Source organism: Acomys russatus, chromosome 12 (assembly GCF_903995435.1).
Source record: "Acomys russatus chromosome 12, mAcoRus1.1, whole genome shotgun sequence".
Taxonomy (NCBI): Eukaryota; Metazoa; Chordata; class Mammalia; order Rodentia; family Muridae; genus Acomys; species Acomys russatus.
The window spans coordinates 18,639,875-18,658,928 of record NC_067148.1 but is presented as its reverse complement, the minus strand read 5'-3'; the positions used below and the strand labels follow the sequence as shown (position 1 = coordinate 18,658,928).

The 19,054-nt window shown below is 43.2% G+C and overlaps 1 protein-coding gene across 1 annotated transcript in view; it reads left to right on the top strand.

The window, feature by feature from the left end:
- Window positions 1-19,054, top strand: part of Plekhm3 (pleckstrin homology domain containing M3) — a 135,099-nt gene that overhangs the window by 108,339 nt on the left and 7,706 nt on the right. The window contains exon 6 of the mRNA XM_051153950.1: window positions 5,466-5,623. Within this exon, the coding sequence (XP_051009907.1) occupies window positions 5,466-5,623 (158 nt within the window). The remainder of the gene's footprint in view (window positions 1-5,465; window positions 5,624-19,054) is intronic.

The window sequence follows — 19,054 nt, the reverse complement described above, 5'->3', positions numbered from 1 at the left end:
CCATAGGCCTCAGATCCCAATGCTGACCATCTTGACCGGAATAGTAGAGGAGAAATGTGTGTTTCCCCAAGCTGGACGTTCAGTCAGGAAGCTTTTACGAGCAGCTCTTGCACCCAGAGAGTCCGCATACTTGGTACATTTCTCAGATAACTGGATCATGTAAAGTGAGGCTTGACAGTCTATCGAGTTCTGAGAAGACTTGAAATGATTTAAGGGAATTTTAAAAAAGAAAACTAGTTGTCAGCTTGATATTACATTTTGTTCTTGTCCAACAGTGCAATAAAACACTACAATTTTGAATCAGGGATGGAGTTAGCCACTCCTTAAACACCCAGTCAGTGTGACAACTCTGAAACAGTTGTCTGTGTGCACTCCCCAAGTAAAGGAGTCAGTCTGGAACCTTCCTCAGTGCAAGAAATTAAGGCTAATGGAAAACAGAAATAAACTTGCACTGCTATGTGGACATCTGCCTTTTCTCAAGGAGAAGTTGGGTACATGGAGAAAGTGGATGGATTGAGTACAGAGGGCGAGGAGACGGGTGGAAGAGCTACATATGTTTTTTGCTAATTGCTTTGTCATGATATTACTCACGTAGACATGCAGTTTGCTGGAAATAAATGGACAGATAGCTAACCCGCATCCCACAGATCTACTTTCCTTGTAACAGAGCCAGTTGGTCCCTGGTTACAAAAGCACTTGATGCTGGAGATGATGCCTTTCTGACTTTTGATGGGTTGTTACTCAATTATACTAACCTATGACTGACTAACTTGCAGAATCGGAAGGGAGCAAGAGCCTATCAGCAGGTGTGGCTGAGATGTGCCGAGGGTCTCTAGCCTCAAGCCAGAGTAAGATGTTCACTCTTGCGTTCTCTTGTGGACCTGAACAGTAAAAAGCAGAGATGGAGGATGTGTCCACTTTACTGCCTTTCCTCCTGATCACATCCAAACAGCACGTGGGCTTAATACACTTCTTTCTTACCCTGTTACAGACCTAAAGTATTTGTAAGAAAAAATAGTCTAAATTACTAAAGATTTTTATTTAGATTGAGACAGTAGCCGCCGGCTGTCATTTATTGACCAACTGCCATTCAGACACTGTTCTTCCCACTCCCAGTATTCTAACCCTGATCCAATCGTCAGCCCTGTATGCAAATATTAGCTGCTTTTCCTTGAAGAACTTGCCAGTCTCCCAGCTGGAAGGTAGGCAGCCACTGTTTGTGCTCAGGTCAGCCTCACAGTACGCCACTGCCTCCCAAACCAGAGACAATGAAGTGTAATAGGTGATAAAAAGCCATGTGGTTGCAGCTTCTTTGAAGACTCTTTAATGAATCAAACTACTCTGCAGGGTGAGAATACATGTAAGCCGTCGGGAAGCATGTGTCATAGCTCTCTTACCTGTTTTCTCTTTTTACCTATCTTTGACCAATTTTATTAAGAAAATATTTTTCTGCTCACACCTGTAACTGTGGTATTAGGGAGGCTGACGCAGGATAATTGTGAGTTTAAGACCAGGCAAAACCCTGTCTCACAGCAAAAACAATACATGGGTGCTTCTCTTTGTACCCGTCAGCTGTGGCTTGCTCCCAGTTATTCTAGAATCTTCTGGATCAACTGTAGCCTGGGTCAAAGATTTGTAATACTTTATGCTGAACTTTATAGAGGACTGTTGTCACACAACAGGGGGTGTACCGCAGAATTCAGTTCTCCCATCCGACTTTGCTGGGGCCTGTGTACTGTTGGACTGTGTCTTGCTCATTCTTTCTCTGCGTGGGGTGGATGGGGTCCTGATAGCTTTGTTGTGGTCTTCAATCTCAACTGGAAACTGGGAGAGCAGACTACATTTTGGTCTCACTTAAAGGCCACCATCCTCCTCGTGCTTTCGGGATAGGGTCCTAACTTCAAGCCGCGCCAAGATGGCTAAGATGTAGGACTCAAAGATGTGAGGCCCTTAGATGGTGGAGGGAGGGCTATGGGAGGCAGGGCACTCATGTCTTTCTGAGCAGTTATCCACACAGAAGTATGTCTTATTCAAAAAGAACCTTTAAAAATAGCACGAATGGAGCCCACTTTTCATAGTGCTACAACCTCTAGACTAGAGGCATGATTGCTGATCCTCTTCCCACTGGTGCTAGTCATTGCATTCGAGGACAAATAGGTCCTTGTCTCTGGAAATGTATATGTCTAAGGTAAAGTTTTTACTTTCCATCATACTAATATAATGTTTATAAGTTCTAAAATTAACTTGAGAATATTACCTCACTTTTCTGGGAAAAAAAAAAAATCTTTAAGCAGCTTCAACTGTTTGGAACATGGCCACAAACCTGAGATGACAAATGAGAGGGACAGCCAATCAGGTACAAAGAAGTAGAGCAGATTCCCCAGTGACTGAACTGCCTGCCAGTGCTGTCCTGTGCTCCTGCTTCACCCACACAGCACAGTGACTGAGAATGGTTGTGACATCTAGACAACCCCCACACCCGACTGCAGGTAGCCAGGGAGGCACCGGGGAAAGCATCCTCGCTCAGTCCACAGGAACGTGGGTGCCGGGCAGGGAGGGAATATTTCAGATGAGGCAGGAGGCTCACTGTTTGTTGCAGAGCAGCCTGCTCTCTTAGCCGTCCCATGTGGAGGCGCAGCTTGTAGTAAGCGTGGTCAGGTGTCTCACATCCACGTGTTTCCGTATGTAAATGTTCAATACAGGACAAGCAAGATAGATGAACAGTAGTAAAGGAATGAGCAGCCTGGAGTTTTGTTTTGTATTGCATTACACAGTGTGAAAGTAAAGAGTTTATGACTGTTGTAACCAAAATGGGCTTTTGGTTCAGATCAGGAACGATTAGAGCCATGAAGTCTGTGGTAAGAAACGAGGCAACACCCTCATAAAGGAAATGGCCTGGAAGGACACAACTGAGCATGAGTGTTGGGTTAATATGTGGATTCCTGGTTTAGAGACCTTGCCAAGCAAGCGAGACATAAAGTCTAGTTATACACAGTTCTCTTGCATCCAGGGACATAGTAATTTAGTAAGATTCTATTAAATCAGGGAAGGGTTTTGTGAAGGATAAAATAAGAATTCACTGAAGGCTTGAGAGAAAAGGTGTTATGTGATCAAAGTGGTTTCGAAACTGACTAATGCATGTGCACAGCGGATTAAAGGAGAAAGACTGGCTTCCGGGATTAAAACTCAGGTTATCCTGTTAATCTAGAGAGAGTGATAAGAGCTTGGAGACGCTGAAACTTGGTAAAAGGAACTCAGCATGAAGCTCAGAACACTATGCTGAATGAGAGAAGGCACAAACACACATTCATGCACATAGACACACACACACACACACACACACACACACACACACACACTGTATATGGTTCTGTTTCCATGAAATAGCCTTAGATGGACGGAAAGTAGACTACTGGTTCCTAGAAGTTGGGAGAATAGGGCAAAAAGGCAGTGGAGACTTACCTACTACATATGGGAGCTGGAGGGAGGGCTGGAGAGGTTCTAGAATCATTTGTAGTGAGGTACACGTTCTATAAGTAAATCAAGTTTTAACTTTAAATAGCTGAATTACATGGTATATGGATTATATCTCAATAAAGCTGTTATTTTAAAAAATAGAAGAGGGAATCAATAAAACATGATGAATGACAGGGTATCTATGTTTGATAGTAATAAATCACTCACAGTCAACTGTGTGATTTCCAACTTAGCTGTCAATGAAATAACAAGAGTTGCCACTAACACTGTTATTACCTGAAATGTATGCTTTCAGAATACTCCAAAGATGAGACCTGTGCCTCCCTCTGGGTCTTCTTATCACCTGCACTTACCTGGTTTCCAGACCGTCCTAAATCCACAGGCTTCTGTTTAAATGAGTCAATCATGATTGTTTGAGGAGGAGAAGGATTGCTCTCGTAGTGTAGAAGCAGCACTCTGAAATGTGGGGAAGAGTTTGTACTTGGAGCAGCACTCTGAAATGTGGGGAAGAGTTTGTACTTGGATATTCCCTAGCAAGTGTGTATCAGATGTTGGTGTTAGGGACGTACCTGACTCAGGTTATTAGAGTAATGGTCCCTGAAAGAACGGAACTGAAAGAGGTCTAGTGTACCTACGCCTTTCTCTAGACTATGGAGCTCAGAAAGCAACTGTTGTCGTCTCTGCCCTCCCTCTCAGGAAAAAAGCCATCTCCAAAAGCAGTGCAAAATAATATACATTCACTACTGTAACAAAGCAAAGACACATAGTATACCAAATGGCAGCCTGCATCCCTCCCCTGACCTGCCCTCTGCTGTGATTATGACATGGTGCTGTTCCCAGTGCCCAAAATCCTCCTCCATTTCCATCTCTAGTAGGGCCTCATTTTCTATAAAAGACAGATTACACTCCTTGAAGTATTACTGTGTCTCCCTTAGGTATTAGTTGGAGGTAAAATTGTCATTTTAGCTAGGTACTTATTTGGAGAGTGCAGGGAAGGTAACCAGGTAGCTAGTGTTGGATGTCCCTGTCAGTCTTTAAGTTAATTCATCTTATCTTCCTAATATCAAAACCCAGGCGTATAAACAAGTATTCATCGTACAGAAATGAAAGGCAAACTTTAGTCTTACTGCTGTAGGAGGTGCTGACCTCAGTCTTTAATGCCCATGAATACAGTGCAGAGTGGTTTAACTGCCATGGCTTCCAAATTCAGAGCAGCAAATACAGTGACAGTGGGGAGGAAGCTCAAGGCATATACATGGCACATGGTGGGATCAGCTGTCTGTGGCGGCCCATGCCTTGTCAAGAGTGTGCAGCCAGGGTCAGTAGCATGCTGGAATTCAGGCTAGTTTTGCAAGGTCATTTGTTTTTTCAAAAGTAGACAAAAATTTTGTCTTGTGGTGTTCTTAATGTGAAAGCCCCGTTTTAAAAATTTGCTCATTAAAAAAAAGAAAAGAAATTTAAAATCATAAACTGAAAATGACCCTGAAACTGCCAGGTTACACCCTGTTGAACTTATACATTGAAATTATCACAGCAGCGTGAGAACCCATTTTTCAGTATGTGCTGTGTGTGCCTGGGGGAGAGATTGGAGAGGAATCTTACTAGTTCATCAGAGGAAAGCTGTGCTCATGACTTGGTCACATAGGCCGCTGTGCCTGCATTTCCCTGCATGCCTTACACACCTGCCTCTCTGCTCTTCTCCACCCACTAACTCTGAACTCGTCCCCTCAAGTTTGGCTCACCATGCCCCACACCACAGTGCAAGAACAGAGAAACACAAAAGAAGCCTCGCGTCTCCGTTTCCAAGCTCCAGTGGACAAACCAGTTCTTTTGGAGCAAAGTCCTGTGCCTTTTCTCCCTTGAGCTGCTGGGAAATTATAATTAGAGGTTTTCCTGTTGGGTAAAGGAAAGGAGCCCTTTCCCTTCCCACATCTGCAAGCCCTGTCTTCTCAATGCTGCGCCTCCCTGTCCTGTCTCTCTTTCCACAGGTGATAGAGGGAAAGCTGGCTCCGTTCTTGGGCAAGGTCATTAAATTCGCCACCGCGCATGTCTACAGCTGCAGTCTTTGTAGCCAGAAAGGGTTCATCTGCGAAATCTGTAACAACGGCGAGATCCTCTACCCCTTTGAGGACATTTCAACAAGCAGGTACAGAACACCGCGTCCATTCAGAGCAGCATCTGAGTGTCACGTACACTTTCGTCTGGCCGGATCAGGACAGTTTTGAGCTAAGCGTTGTGTCTCTTTCACACCCGCTAGAAGTCAGATTCCCCTTGTTTCTGTACAAGTTTTCCCCCTTTGCTTCCCGTTTATTTCCAGTCCTCACTCACATCTTCATGCAGAGGAGCCTGCAAAGCCGCAAAGGAATGCTGCCTCCTCTCGCTTACGAGGGAGTGAGATGTGTGTCCAGACTCAGGCCTAGAATGGAGAGATGGGAGGAAGGTGCCCACCCAGCTCTTCAGAGCCAAATGATTAGAAATGGGGAATGATAGGCTTTGCCTTAAACAAACAAGCAAAAAGAAATGGGAAACGACCCCCTCCAAGGAGGGCTAAGCCTAGATTGAGTTCTAGAACTACAACTCAAGGCCCTGGTGGGAAAAAACGTTCTCCACAGACAACAGCAGAGATGAAAGTTTTAGGGTCCTAAGACAGAGATGTAGGGGTTCCTGTGGGATTAATTTCCTAACCAAAGTAATGTTTGCACATCAATAGATCCCCTGGTTGGCGGATAATTTTCCCACTAACTTGGGTCAGAGTTTTTTACTCTGGCTGCTCTAGAATCACAAAATAATACGTATCACGTTTCCTTTCATCCCAGAGACATAATAGAGATTCTGTGTGTATGTGTGCACTGGCTTCTTGGTTGGCCACGAATGTCACGGCTCAGTCCCACTCTGCAAAGCTCACTCACACTGTGGTTCAGAACAGAAGGTGAGGCATATAGCCAGGGGACTAAGCATGTAGAACAGAGCCAGCCAGCATGGCAAGCGCTGACTCAGCCCTCTTGGCCACTGATTAAACCCAAAAACTATTTGTAAACATTCAAGACCTTGGGTTAGCTCATACATACAAGGACATACAAGTACACATGAGGCCAAACTCCAACTTTCTGAGGATAGACCCTTTGTTTATAGTATATACATTAGATGGCTTTTTTAGATATGCATTCTAACCTAAGAACTTCTGCATAAAGTTCACAGCATCAGTATTTATAATATTATTTAAAAAGGGAACAACCTAAATGCCTATCAACAGAAGGGGAAAAAAATTGATGCACAGCCCCAAGGTACTGTTCTTTAGCCTTAAAAGGGGGTGTAGAATTGTTACATACCACAGCATAGACTTAACAGAAACTGGATGCAAAAAAAAAAAGCCATATTATATGATTGCCTTTATTTGGAATGTCCCCAAATAAGCAGATCCGGGGTACACTTGTGGTTGCCCAGGGCTTGAGGAAAGGGGTAATAGCAGAGACATCTAATGTGACACAGAGGTTTTTGATGATGCAAATTAGGAGTGGATCACAGCAATGGTCACATAACGCTAAAACTCATGAAGTAGAGGCCTTGAGGGCCGAGCTTTATAACACGAGTGATATTGTGATAAAAATTAATAATAAAAATTAAGATGCAAGCTGGGCACGGTGACGCACACCTGTAGTCCCAGCACTCAGGAGGCAGAGGCAGGTAGATCTCTGTGAGTTTGAGGTCAGCCTAGTCACAAACTAAGTCAGGATAGCCAAGGCTACACAGAGAAACCCTGTCTCGAAAAACAAAAAAGAAAAAAGAAAGAAAAAAAATTAAGATGCTTCTTAATAATAAGCTACAAAACAAATCTCAATAAGCTTAAGCGACTGAAACTACACCATGTATGTTTTCTAGAACATAGAATTAAATATCCACACTAAGGAAAAGGCCTGGAAACCTATAAAATGTTTGAAAACTGAGCAATACCCTTCTAAATTACTCCTGGGTTAAAATTTTGAATTATTTTAAGTGAATGAAAGTGAAATAATGGAAATATGGGATAAAGCTAAAGTCACTGTAGGCCAGTGGGTTTATCCAGTCTGTGGTCTGTGGGCCACGTGAGGCTGCATGAAGCTAAGGACAGCTCTGAATGCAGCCCACTGCAAACCTGTGAGCTTACTTAAAGCATTATGAGACTTCTTTTTTAACTTGACTGTGTGGTTCTCGAGCATGAACTTTGTAGGTGACAATGTCAGAGCTTAGTGTCAGATACACCTGGTTTGTGGAACTTAGAGCTATAAATACATGTATTTTTCTAAAAGGGGAAAGGCTCTCAATCAGTAGTGTAAGCATATAGTTCAAGGAATTAAATAAGAACAAACAACTCCAAACAAGCAGAAAGAATATAGATTGAAGTTCATAGAAATACTTCTTATAACAAGAAAGAATATTACTAGTTTTAAGCTTCCCAAACCAAGGCCACATGGCTTCACCTGTGAATCTTCTTGAATATTTAGAAAAAAGTATATTTCACATAAAAACAAAGGAGCCAATTTAAGAAGAAGAAAAGGAGGAGAAGAAGAAGAAAGAAAAGAAAGGAAATTGAAAAAAAAAAAAAAAAAGGAAATTGATTTGACATACTGACATACACACATATCCTTAACGTGTGCTGATAGAACTTCAGGGAAAAATAGATGAGTCCTCTGTGACAGAGATGCCAGCGCTCTGTAAAGGAAGGCTCCAGCAGGCAGCCACTCTGAGCAAGCATGATCTGAAAGCAAGCAACACTGTCTGTCTCGCGGGCTAGCTGACATCTACAGAATACCTGCTCAGACAACACAAGAATGCATGTTCTGTTCAGGCACATGTGGAGCATTCACAAGAGACATAAAACACACCTGAACAAATTCTACCTACTAGAAACTGTTCAAAATATGTTCTCAGATCACGTATTAAACTAGAAATTGGTAACATAAGGGGAATGCCTTAGTGGGTAAGAGTGCTTGCCGTGCAAGCCGCAGGACCTGGCTTTGAATGCCCAGTACCCACACAAAGCATGACCACACTTACTTTTAACCCTGATGCCTGAACTTAGAGGAGAGGCAAGGTAGGTGAGTCCTGAGAATTCATTGGCTAGCCAGCCTAACTGAAACGGTGAGCTTCACGGTCAATGAGAGATCTGTCTCAAAACAGTAAAGACACCCATTGTCCTCCACTGGCTTCTGCATGCATAAATACAGGTCCATGCACCCACATACAGTGTGCACATATACTCCTCCCCTACACACACACACACACACACACACACACACACTTGAAGTAACAGAAAGATGTGAGAGAAATCCAAGAGCATTTGGCAATTAAACAAAAAAACTTTAAAATAATATACGTTGAATTTGCATGTTCATATGAAAGCATGCATATGGATGTTTATAGAAACTTTATTCCCAATTATCCAAAACTGTAGACAACCATGAGCCATGAGCCCAGCAGTAGGTGAGTAAATAAACAAAATGTAATAAATCCATACATTAGGATACTAGTTTCCAATAAAGGAAATAAGCAAACAGGCCACAAAATTCTGTGGGATTGTAGAAAATGGGAACTTATGGAGAGTAAAGATCCCTGGTGGTCAGGATTCCAGACTGGGGAACAATAATTAGGTAAAAAAGACAGAGTGCTCAGGCAGTGAAGCTATCGTGTGTGGTGCTTTAGGTGAACATGACATCATCATACTCATCGTCAGACAATACAGAATGAACTTAAGCTGTGGGCCTCAGATAAAACAACGTGTCTGTGTCGGAGTAGTCGTTTGCAGCAGTGACACGCTGCACAGTAATGTCATGTAATACGGAAGACGGATGCCTGCCGGTGCCAATGATTCAGACTGAGGAGATCCTAGAGCTTCCAAAGGACTGTGGAGTGTTAGAAGCTTGTCCGTGGGAATGGCTGCCTCCAAGATCAGAGGGCAGTAGTTTTAAGCAGACTTGATTAGAACAGAAAACTTGCAGAGATAGTGCAGCGTTTCCACCCACTGCACACCCCACACCTAGTTCCAGCTTCCTCAATCAACACGAGGGCGCTGCATCTGTTAGTAAGCCAGCATTAGCCAAGGTCCATAGGTTTGAGGTTTTTGTTGTTGTTGTTTCCTTAGTTTTTGCCTAATCCATTTTCTATTCTAGAATAGTGCTTTACATTTAATTTTCATACCTTTCATAACTTTCATGTCATAGACAGCTATGACAGTTTCAAAGATTTTACTTATTTTGATAATCTTGACAGTTTAGTTTTGAAGAATACTGTTGGGTATGTCTGATTTCTAGGGGTTTTTTTTGTTTTTTGTTTTTTGTTTTTTAAGATTAAACTTAGGGCAGGTGTGATTGAGCCAAGGCAGGAGGATTGTCACAAGTTCAAGGCATCCCTGAGCTACATAACAAGTTCCAACCAGTCTGGGCAACAAACTGCAAGAACCAATCTCTAAAAATGAGACTAGGCTTTATGCTTTTGGGGTTGGAGCTGGGGAAGAACATGGAGGAAAATACCATTTTTATCACATGTGACAAGCACACCACCTTGATGTCTTACCACTGCAGGGTGTGTGCCAGGTTCCTCTGCTGTGAAGTCCCTCTTCTTCTCCCTCTCATGATCATCACATGGAGCTCTCAGAAAGTTCCACTGTCCCCGGAGCAGAGCATACCCACAATTACTTAAATCCTGCTGAGGAGATTTGTGCTTTTTTTCCCATTCACTGTTTAAAAAACAACTCCATTTGCTCTTCCTGTCAGTGTGGATTCATGTGTACCTTGGGTTGTACAGTGTTGATTTATTGTTTGAGCTTTCTCAGCTTTGCATTCAAGCTCTGGATTTGTTCCCGTGTAACATTGCGCTATCTCAGCCATTGTGGGTTTTGTCTGCTAGCTTGCTGTTCAGCATTTTCTTCCTTCCTGGCTACACCAGATGATTTAGGCTTATGCTTTCTAGCTCTTACCTCATCCAAGATGTGGCCACATGTCCAAGAAACTTTCTCCTTTCGTAGAGAACAATCTTTGAGGCCAAGAGCTGAGCGTGAAGCATTTTCAAATGCCACAAGTTCCTAGGTTTGTCGTCTTGACAAAGATTACACACAGAATCTTCTGGAAGAGTTAATGTAAGTCGAAAATCGGTATCTTCAGGGATAGTATATGAAAGAACATAATCAAAGATAGTATAACAGTCAAGCCTCTGAATTTTCACCAAAATGGCCTCATTATCCCACGTGAGAGGGTTCTACCTAGTGGAACCAAATCTGTAGCTTTTTAGAATCCTCTTTCTGTGCTAGTCACAGGCAGCTCTCCCAGCTTGCAAAGCCTGTGATTCAGAAGGAACCTTGAGCTGGCAATGATGGTGGCCCACGTCTTTAATCCCAGTACTCTGGAGGCAGAGGCAGGTGAATCTCTTGAACTTGAGGCCAGCCTGGTCTACAGAGCGAGTTCCAGGTCAGCCAGGGCTACACAGAGCAACCTTGTGAAAAAAACAAAACAGCAACAAAGACAGAAGGAACCTTGACCATCCTTCCTTAAATCATTATCTAAGAGGATGCTTCCTGGCTATAATTTGAAACTATGACCCTAGTTTCAAGGTTCCTTTCTTGACACAAGTAGATAACATGCTAGAATTATGGGGACTGGCATTAACCAGCACTAGGTCTAACAGTTTATACACAACAGTTCTTTCTTCTGCCTGTCCTCCAAGTGCTGCCTCTGCCTTAAACGTCATGTATTTTGTGTATGTGCTTGTATGTCTTCAGGCACTCTGGCCTTAGAATGCACGTGGAGGTCAGATGTCAGACAGCTTGTGGGAGTTCTCTCTTTCCATTACATGGGTTCCGGGGATCAAGTCGCCAGGCTTGGTGCATAGTGTCTCTATGCGCTAAGCCATCCCTTGGCCCACCTCTGCTTTAATGATAAGGAACCCTAAGCTCAGGGAATACAGCTTACCTGCCCCAACAGATAACAGTATCTGACTTAACTTCCATGCTGTCCATCACACATCACTGCTTCTTCTGTAGCTGTGGTCCTCAAAGGAGTCTGCACGGTACACCCTGAAAGTAACTGGAAAGAGATCTAGATCTGCCTTTAAAGGTGCCTCCCTAAAGATGTGCTTCTCAATTGTCCCCTTATTTGCTCCCCTGGGAGTTTAGACACCTGGAGCAGCAAGGCACAGTCAGATGTGACAGGGCGGATACACATTTCTGTTGTTAAGGGGAGGGATGGCTATTGTGACAGGGATAAGACAGGTTGATACCCTGAATCCCTGGGCAGGGAGGTTGTCTGTGGACGCTGACACAAATGAAACACCTCCATCGTCTTAACTGAGGACCCCTGACTGTCCAGGCAGCCAGATTTAAATACAATAGAAAGACTGTTCCTTAACCAGGCCTAATCCAGCAGTTACCTGGGAGAGGATACAAGAGAAGCACAGCTTTACGAGGAGCAAACATTCCAGCCAGACAATGGCAAAATCCCATATCCTGGAGAAACAGAAACAACACCTTCCTGAGAAAATAAGAAATAAGAGCTCTAACCTCAAATAATTACAAGTCGAAAGATTAGCAGATACTGTGTAAAGACTTGAGGAGAAGCAGTGAGTACAGAAGGCATCTAAGTCCACAGTGACCCAGGATTTAGATTTTTCTTTTAAAACTTTTAAATTGTCTCCTATACAGCCTTCTTTCAGTCATCTCCACACTTCCCTAATCATCTCCTGTAATTAAGGACCCCTTCCTGATGCTGCTGAGGAGACACCTATCCTCAGTGTTTCTGTGACAATGCCATTCCTAAACCTTTAATTGTAAAAATACTCTGTGTGCATCTCCAAAGAGACTGTAAGCTCAGTCAGTCATCCCAAGTCAGTGTTGTCCTTCTGTCCTGCTCCATCTGGCTTGGCTAGTTTTTGGTTTTGGTTTTGGTTTTGGTTTTGGTTTTTAAATGACAGGAAAGTTGTTCCACTGGTATTCCAATGTAGAAAACATGGCATTCCAGCACTTTTGACCACTCTACCCTTTTGAGCTATATCCAGATGTGGATAAGAAGGTTCTACATAACACTGAGCTTAGCATCTTCATAGTGTATGCGTTCCAAAGACATTTATTGTTTTGTCATCTCATGAATGCTGACAACACTTCTTAAATGAACCGACTAATTAAAGGAATTTCAAAGCTTCCAAGCCTGCAGCGGCATTCTGTAGATCCAGCCTGTATACAGGGTTGGAGCCACTGGCCTGCAGTTTGAGAGATGGCTTTGAGGAGGATGGCTCTGTCCAGCTTGCCCTTGGGAAGACAGCAGAATGACCTTCTTCCTGTGGGTCTCCAGACCATCTGTGGGTCAAGCATTACTTTTTTTTTTTTTAAAGGATTTGTTGTTTTGTGTTAAGTTTTGAATGTAGGAGTTCAAAAGTACAGACTGAGCTAGATCTAGTGTGTACAAGTAATCCCAGCACTGGAAAGTCAGAGGCACGTGATCTCTAAGTTCGAAGCCAGCCTTGTCTACATATTGAATTCCAGGCCAGTCCGAGCTTCCTAGTGAGACTCTTTCTCATAAAAACAGAAACAAATAGCGCCAATAACAACAGAAAAAAGAAACAGTACAAACTGAACATTTCTTTGCCAGTTTCACTTTGTATACATGTAGTTGGTTTCTCCTCCAAGCCGTAAGGATGGCTCATGGGGCCTTGAACTCACTTGCACTGGATTCTTACTTGTACTGTCCAGCCACGTCCCGTCTTCACACTGTAGAACTTCCCCCACATTCTCTTGAGGATAAACATTGCCCTTACATAAGTGCCCATAGCCAGTGAGGCTCCAACAGAACTCCTTATTTCCCTGCCAAGGTCTGTTTCGTCACATTAGTTCACATAAGAAAGGGAAATGAAAAGGGAAAATTGTTTTGTGGGGGGAAAAAAATCTCTCCCAAGGAACTTAAAAATGAAAGCTGTTACTTTCACCTATCTGGCTGAACTCCAAAGTCATCCAGTTTGTGCAAAAAGAGATGAAGAGCCTGCCTAGTATTCTAGACCCATTGAAAATGCTTTTGTCATTTTGCGTTCTGTTAACACCCTACCCCCCTGCCCACCCCTGAGGACCTGAGCTTGTTAGGGCATAGGTACTGCTCTTTCCATTGGCGCTTTCTGCTCCTCTTCACACCTCACCTACACATGGAGCTCCAGGTGCCTCACGGCAGTCAAAACAGAAAAGGATCTAATGCGCTGACTGCTCTCCTCCCATTGAACAAGCTAGATACAGTTTTTCTTAGCACAGCTTGAGTAGTGGCATTAAGTGTTTTCAGAGCAGGTGTGGTAGCACATGCCTTTAGCCCTAGCAAAGGCAAATAGATCCATGCCATTTTGAGGCCAGCCTGGTCTACATACTGAGTTCCAGAGCGGCCAAGGCTACATTATGAGATTGTCTCAAAGAAAAGCTGTTTCTTTTCTGCTATTCTGTTTGCATTTTACTTGCCCACCAGCAGGGCAAGTGGAGAGTAGATGTCAGGTAGAGTTTCACTTATGTGCCAAAATAATAAAGTGCACATTTGCCAGCAACCTTACAAAAGTCTTCCATTTTTCTAGTTCATTATTTTTTTTTTTTAAGAGAATTGAGTGTTAGATGTTGGATCTGAACTTTGTGTGTATGAGAAAGAGAGGGAAACAGGGAGAGGGGGTGCAGGTAGACTACAGCTTAAGAGAAGAAAGACGTGCCATCCAGAATCCTCAGGTGTCCCGCCGTAGCTTCCTATCTCTTCAGCCTTCGTTCCTGAGAGCCCTTGCTCAAGCAGACTGAATTCCTGGATATGGCCTCACGTGACTTAAGTACACACACATTACACACCCGCGTCTCACTAACCAGCCTGACACATTCCTTTGTTGATAAATGGTTCCAAAGCAAACACTGTCAGTGCACCTAATTACCAGGTTTGTGGGCTGTGCTTGGCAGTCCTGTTACATCCTGTCCAACAACAGAGGGCAACAGCCTTGGGGAGGGCAGAGCTTAACCCCCGTGTCTATAGTCTTTTGAATGATATTTCCCTTCTGTGGCTTTTCTTGGGAAGCAGCCCGCTCAGGGAGTATTGTAACAAGGTGTCTGATCTTAGAAAGAGCCCCAGGAAACCTGGGCTCCTCTCCTAGGTGCCGTGTCTGGGAAACCACCTGCTCCGTCAGCTGGCTGCTTTCGGACTCTGGGCACTTTGATGGCTCTCTAACAGACTCCTGCCAGGACTTAGAGCCGACAGTGACTACAGGTGGAAGGGTCTTGAGAGACCACGTAGATATCTGGGGCTGGGGAAACAAAGTCCAGAAAGCTTGTGAATGACAGGAACCGGTTCATAAGACCCAAGATGCAGTTCTGTCCTTTGGTCTCATGACTGCCCATCTGTCCAGGTATTGATGTACTTGCTGGATCTGTAAAGGTTTGCCTTGGTTGGAAGGAAAGAAAATAAACTTTTCAGCACAGTGCTGAGTGGCTCGGCAGTGGGGTCAGGGAGTCTTTTATTTTCTCTTCCTTAAAAAAAACTTTACTCAAAGAATAGCTAAGTACATAACATTGCACCTTGGCTGGCTCCATGTTCACATGTCTAAACACTTCAGAATGTCTGCTAACACAGACAAAACTTGCATGAAACATTTGGGTCTGACCCCACCCAGTATGCCACAGTCCGCATGGTGAGGCTACCATTGCGTTCAGCCATTTCAATAGATTGCTGTCAAGACATGTTCCTTCCTAAGTTTCTAGTTGAGTCTCTAGCTTACATTGCATTGTCTGTACACATGCCAGATGACCTAATTGTCTGTTGTTTAGAGAAGAAAGTGGCCGTCATTTTTTAAAATCATATTTTTATTTCTAACTAATAATGAATTGATGCTCAGTCTAGAAGATTTTAAAAGTCACAAAAATACAAAGAAATTCTCCATAACTTATTATTTTATTTCATTTTATTTTAAGGGGGCGGAGTTTCAAGATAGGGTTTCTCTGTGTAGCCTTGGCTGTCCTGGACTCGCTTTGTAGATCAGGCTGGCCTCGAACTCACAGTGATCCACCTGCCTCTGCCTCCCAAGTGCTGGGATTAAAGGCGTGTGCCATCACACCCAGCACTTATCATTTTCTATACCTATATTATTTATATATCTACATATGAATATTTTAAATGCAGTCTTATAGCTTCCACTTAGTATATCATTTCTGGTTCCAAATAGAATCAAATTTAATCTACACATACATACTAATGAGTACTTTTAAAAGATAAATTTTAATTGCTTTAAAAAATTATTAAATCAGAATATGGGCTGGAGAAATGGCTCAGGAGTTAAGAGCACCCAAATGGTAGCTCACAAATGTCTGTAACTCCAGTTCCAGGGGATCCAACACCCTCACACAAGCAGGAAAAGCACGAGCACACATAAAATAGCCAGGTGTAGTGGTGCATGCCTTTAATCCCAGCACTTACCAGTGTAGGACAGCCAGGGCTGTTACAGAGAGAACCCTTGTCTCAAAAAACCAAAATTAAATTAAATTTAAATTAAAAAATAATTTAATCAGAATATATTGTGTAAAAAAACTATTTTAATAAAATAAATAAATAAACATTAGGATCCATCTAATTAGAAGAGACAGGCAGGTTCATGGGAACATCAGCAGGAACGGATGAACAGTGTTAGCTCATTACCTTTGCCACTTACTTGCTACATGACCCCTGACGTGCCACCACACTCTCCACCTACCAGGCACATGGCAGCAATGCATATTCACAAAAGGTACAAGCATGGTTTTCTTTCCCTAGCCCTGAGGTTCTGCATTTCTATATAATGCTTATATATCATTTTATATAACGTTCAAGCAAGTTGACTGATTTTGATGCTCTCTACTGAAGGAGCTTAAGACACAAACTCACACTGACCCTACCTACCCTCTTGTAAGATCCTGTTTGCTCATTGCTCCATGGAGAGCGGTGCATGGTAACTGCTCAGCAAGTAAGTCACAAGTCATAATGACTGAATCAGGGGGTTACCTTGTTTTAACTTACTCACGTTCTGCTTAAATCATGTTAAAATCTAAATGACAGGCCTTTAAATTAGGTTTTAAACTATTTTAGGAAGTTTTTATTTAAGTAGCCACGACCAGAATGTGTGACTTCTTGGCTAGCCTCCTGTCCTTCGTTAAGGACAGATGTGTTTTACGAGGGTGGCAGAGCATCTAATGTCAGAGAGGGGAGATATTAAACGTTTGAGCTTGGTGAAACTGCTCAGCAGACTTCAGTTCAGCTGACTTAAGGTTACTTCTTAGTGTATACTTTTTCTTCCCCCTGGGACTGTAAATAAGTAACCTGAATACACAATGGGAAGACAGGAAGTGTTTACCTTTCCACACAAAAACTGTTGACTCCGTAGACTGGGCAGTTTGTTCTGAAATTAACTGTTTGTACTTTTAAATTACAAAAGGTGCAAAGTATCTTTGTCTTGTCATGTGTGATTATGTGTTGTGATTATTTGCCATACAGTGAATTTTGAGAATGGGCACAATAGTGTCACCAAAGTTGTTATTTTAAGAAGTTATTTTTATTTTAGTGGCTTCTCTAACACACTGTCATGTTACCATATCTTTAGTAAAATACCTTCGGGTCTCTGAACAGTGAACCACTCAACAGTGGTGCAGCAGTGAACACCTGTATTCTATAACCAACACTAGTGATTATCTGCCCCGTCCCTGATGCTCTCAGAGTGCTTAAGGTATACAGACAGACTTAGTGGATACTATAACACTCAGGCTGTATGAATGTTGCTGGATGGACCAAAGCATGCCAGTGCACAGGGCTCCACAGAGCCAGGGAGACCCTACCTACGAGGGACTCCCACCCCCACCGAGGCCACCAGACCACACTCATGGAGCTGTAGGCTACTGAGTCTCAGTGGCCATTGCTGTCTGACCCATTGCCAGAGCACGAGCCCTGAGATTTGGGAAAGCCATAAAGCCACCCTGAACTAGTCCCACTTTTGGTGTGGCTTGTTTCCACAACCAATGGCAAGAATCAGATAGCCTTTTGATGAGAAAACAAGAAAGACAGCAATTTAAAAAAACAAAATTTCATGTAAGAGCCATGCGTGAATCATCTTATAAAAGAATCAATAAAATAATAGACAACCTTAAGAAATGAACCTGAAGCTGGTTCAAATCCAGCCTTAGAAACACTGAGCTTGAATGTGTTTAATGTAAGCTGGAAGTTCCAGTGTTGGAAGATGAGGAAGTGTCCTAAAGCCATTTTTTAAGAAGGGAGTTCACAGGCCAGGCTTGGGGAGGCAGAAGCAGGTGGGTCACTGTGAATTCAAGGCCAGCCTGGTCTACAGTGATCCAGGACATCCAAGGCTACACAGAGAAACCCTTTCTCAAAAAGGAGGAGAAGGAGGAGGGAGTTCACATCTTTCCTAGAAAAGAGATCATTGCTGGTAGGAAAAAAGGAAATTTACATGAAAAGACGTAGCTGGATAGCAGCTTACATCAGCCATCAGTGACCAAACAGGCAGAAAATCTTCAAAATATAGAGTGCAAAGAGATGAGCAAATCTCCCTGGCAGAGAAGGCCCCAGGGTCAGCGAGGATTCTTGAGGTAACAGCCAGAGTGGGCTTTAGATAGTGTCTTAAGGAAATGCCAGCTCAGGCCTGCAGAGTCAGAGCTTCCAATGAGGGAGGTGACAGTCTCCTCCACAGTCCAAGCATACTGTAGACTCGTTACCGGGTCCTCCCAGGCTGAGCTCCACAGAAAAGAAAGTTTCTCATCTCAGTTTCTCCCAGGCCTGCAGCTCTTGCTCAGGCCACTGCCTGAGACCTGCAAGAGGAAGGCAAGCCATTGATTGGCACAGCTGTTGCTGCCGCCTAACCTGAAGCCTTCCCCGGGGATTTCATTGTCTAGCATCACTAGCCTAGGAAAAAGCCATGAGAAGATTATGTAATGCCATCTTATTAAAAGAATGAGCTAAGCAGCAGGAGATAGATAAGGAAATATATAAAGTAATAACTGCCTTGTTCCTTCTAAATTCACATCAGTAACCAAGACTGTATCCCTGAACAGCTTATGCTGCTCGTAAAACTAGGCTTAATTTCTGGACTTTTCTAACATGCTCATGCTTGGAACTTCCTCTTGTTTTGGCTCTACTAAGTGATGAACTCAGCTGTGCTAAGTGAGCCCCAGTCAGAGTCCTAGATGAATGACTTCCTTTTAAAGGCATCTTTCATAAATACTTGGTAGTTAAAACTTTTATTTTAAATTAAAATAAAACCAGTGAGTCAACAGACATGCAGGGGGGAAGCCAAGATGGCTTGTAATCTGCATCACCGTAACTACAGACTGCTGCTCAACTGGCTCCGCCTCAGCCAGGCCTTTTCAGGCATCCTTAGCCTCCAGGCATTTGAGCCACTGTACAGAGAACCATGGCTCTTGTTTCTAGTTCCCAAGAGCTGCATCTATAGTATGTTCCAGTTCTGGCAGCAGTGGTAGAAAGCCTTAAGTCCTCCTGCAGTGCCTTTACTTTCCATAGCAGCAAAGCAACCCCAAGAAAAAGTGGGCAGTTTTTTTCTTGCCAGGTAAACCTTAAGA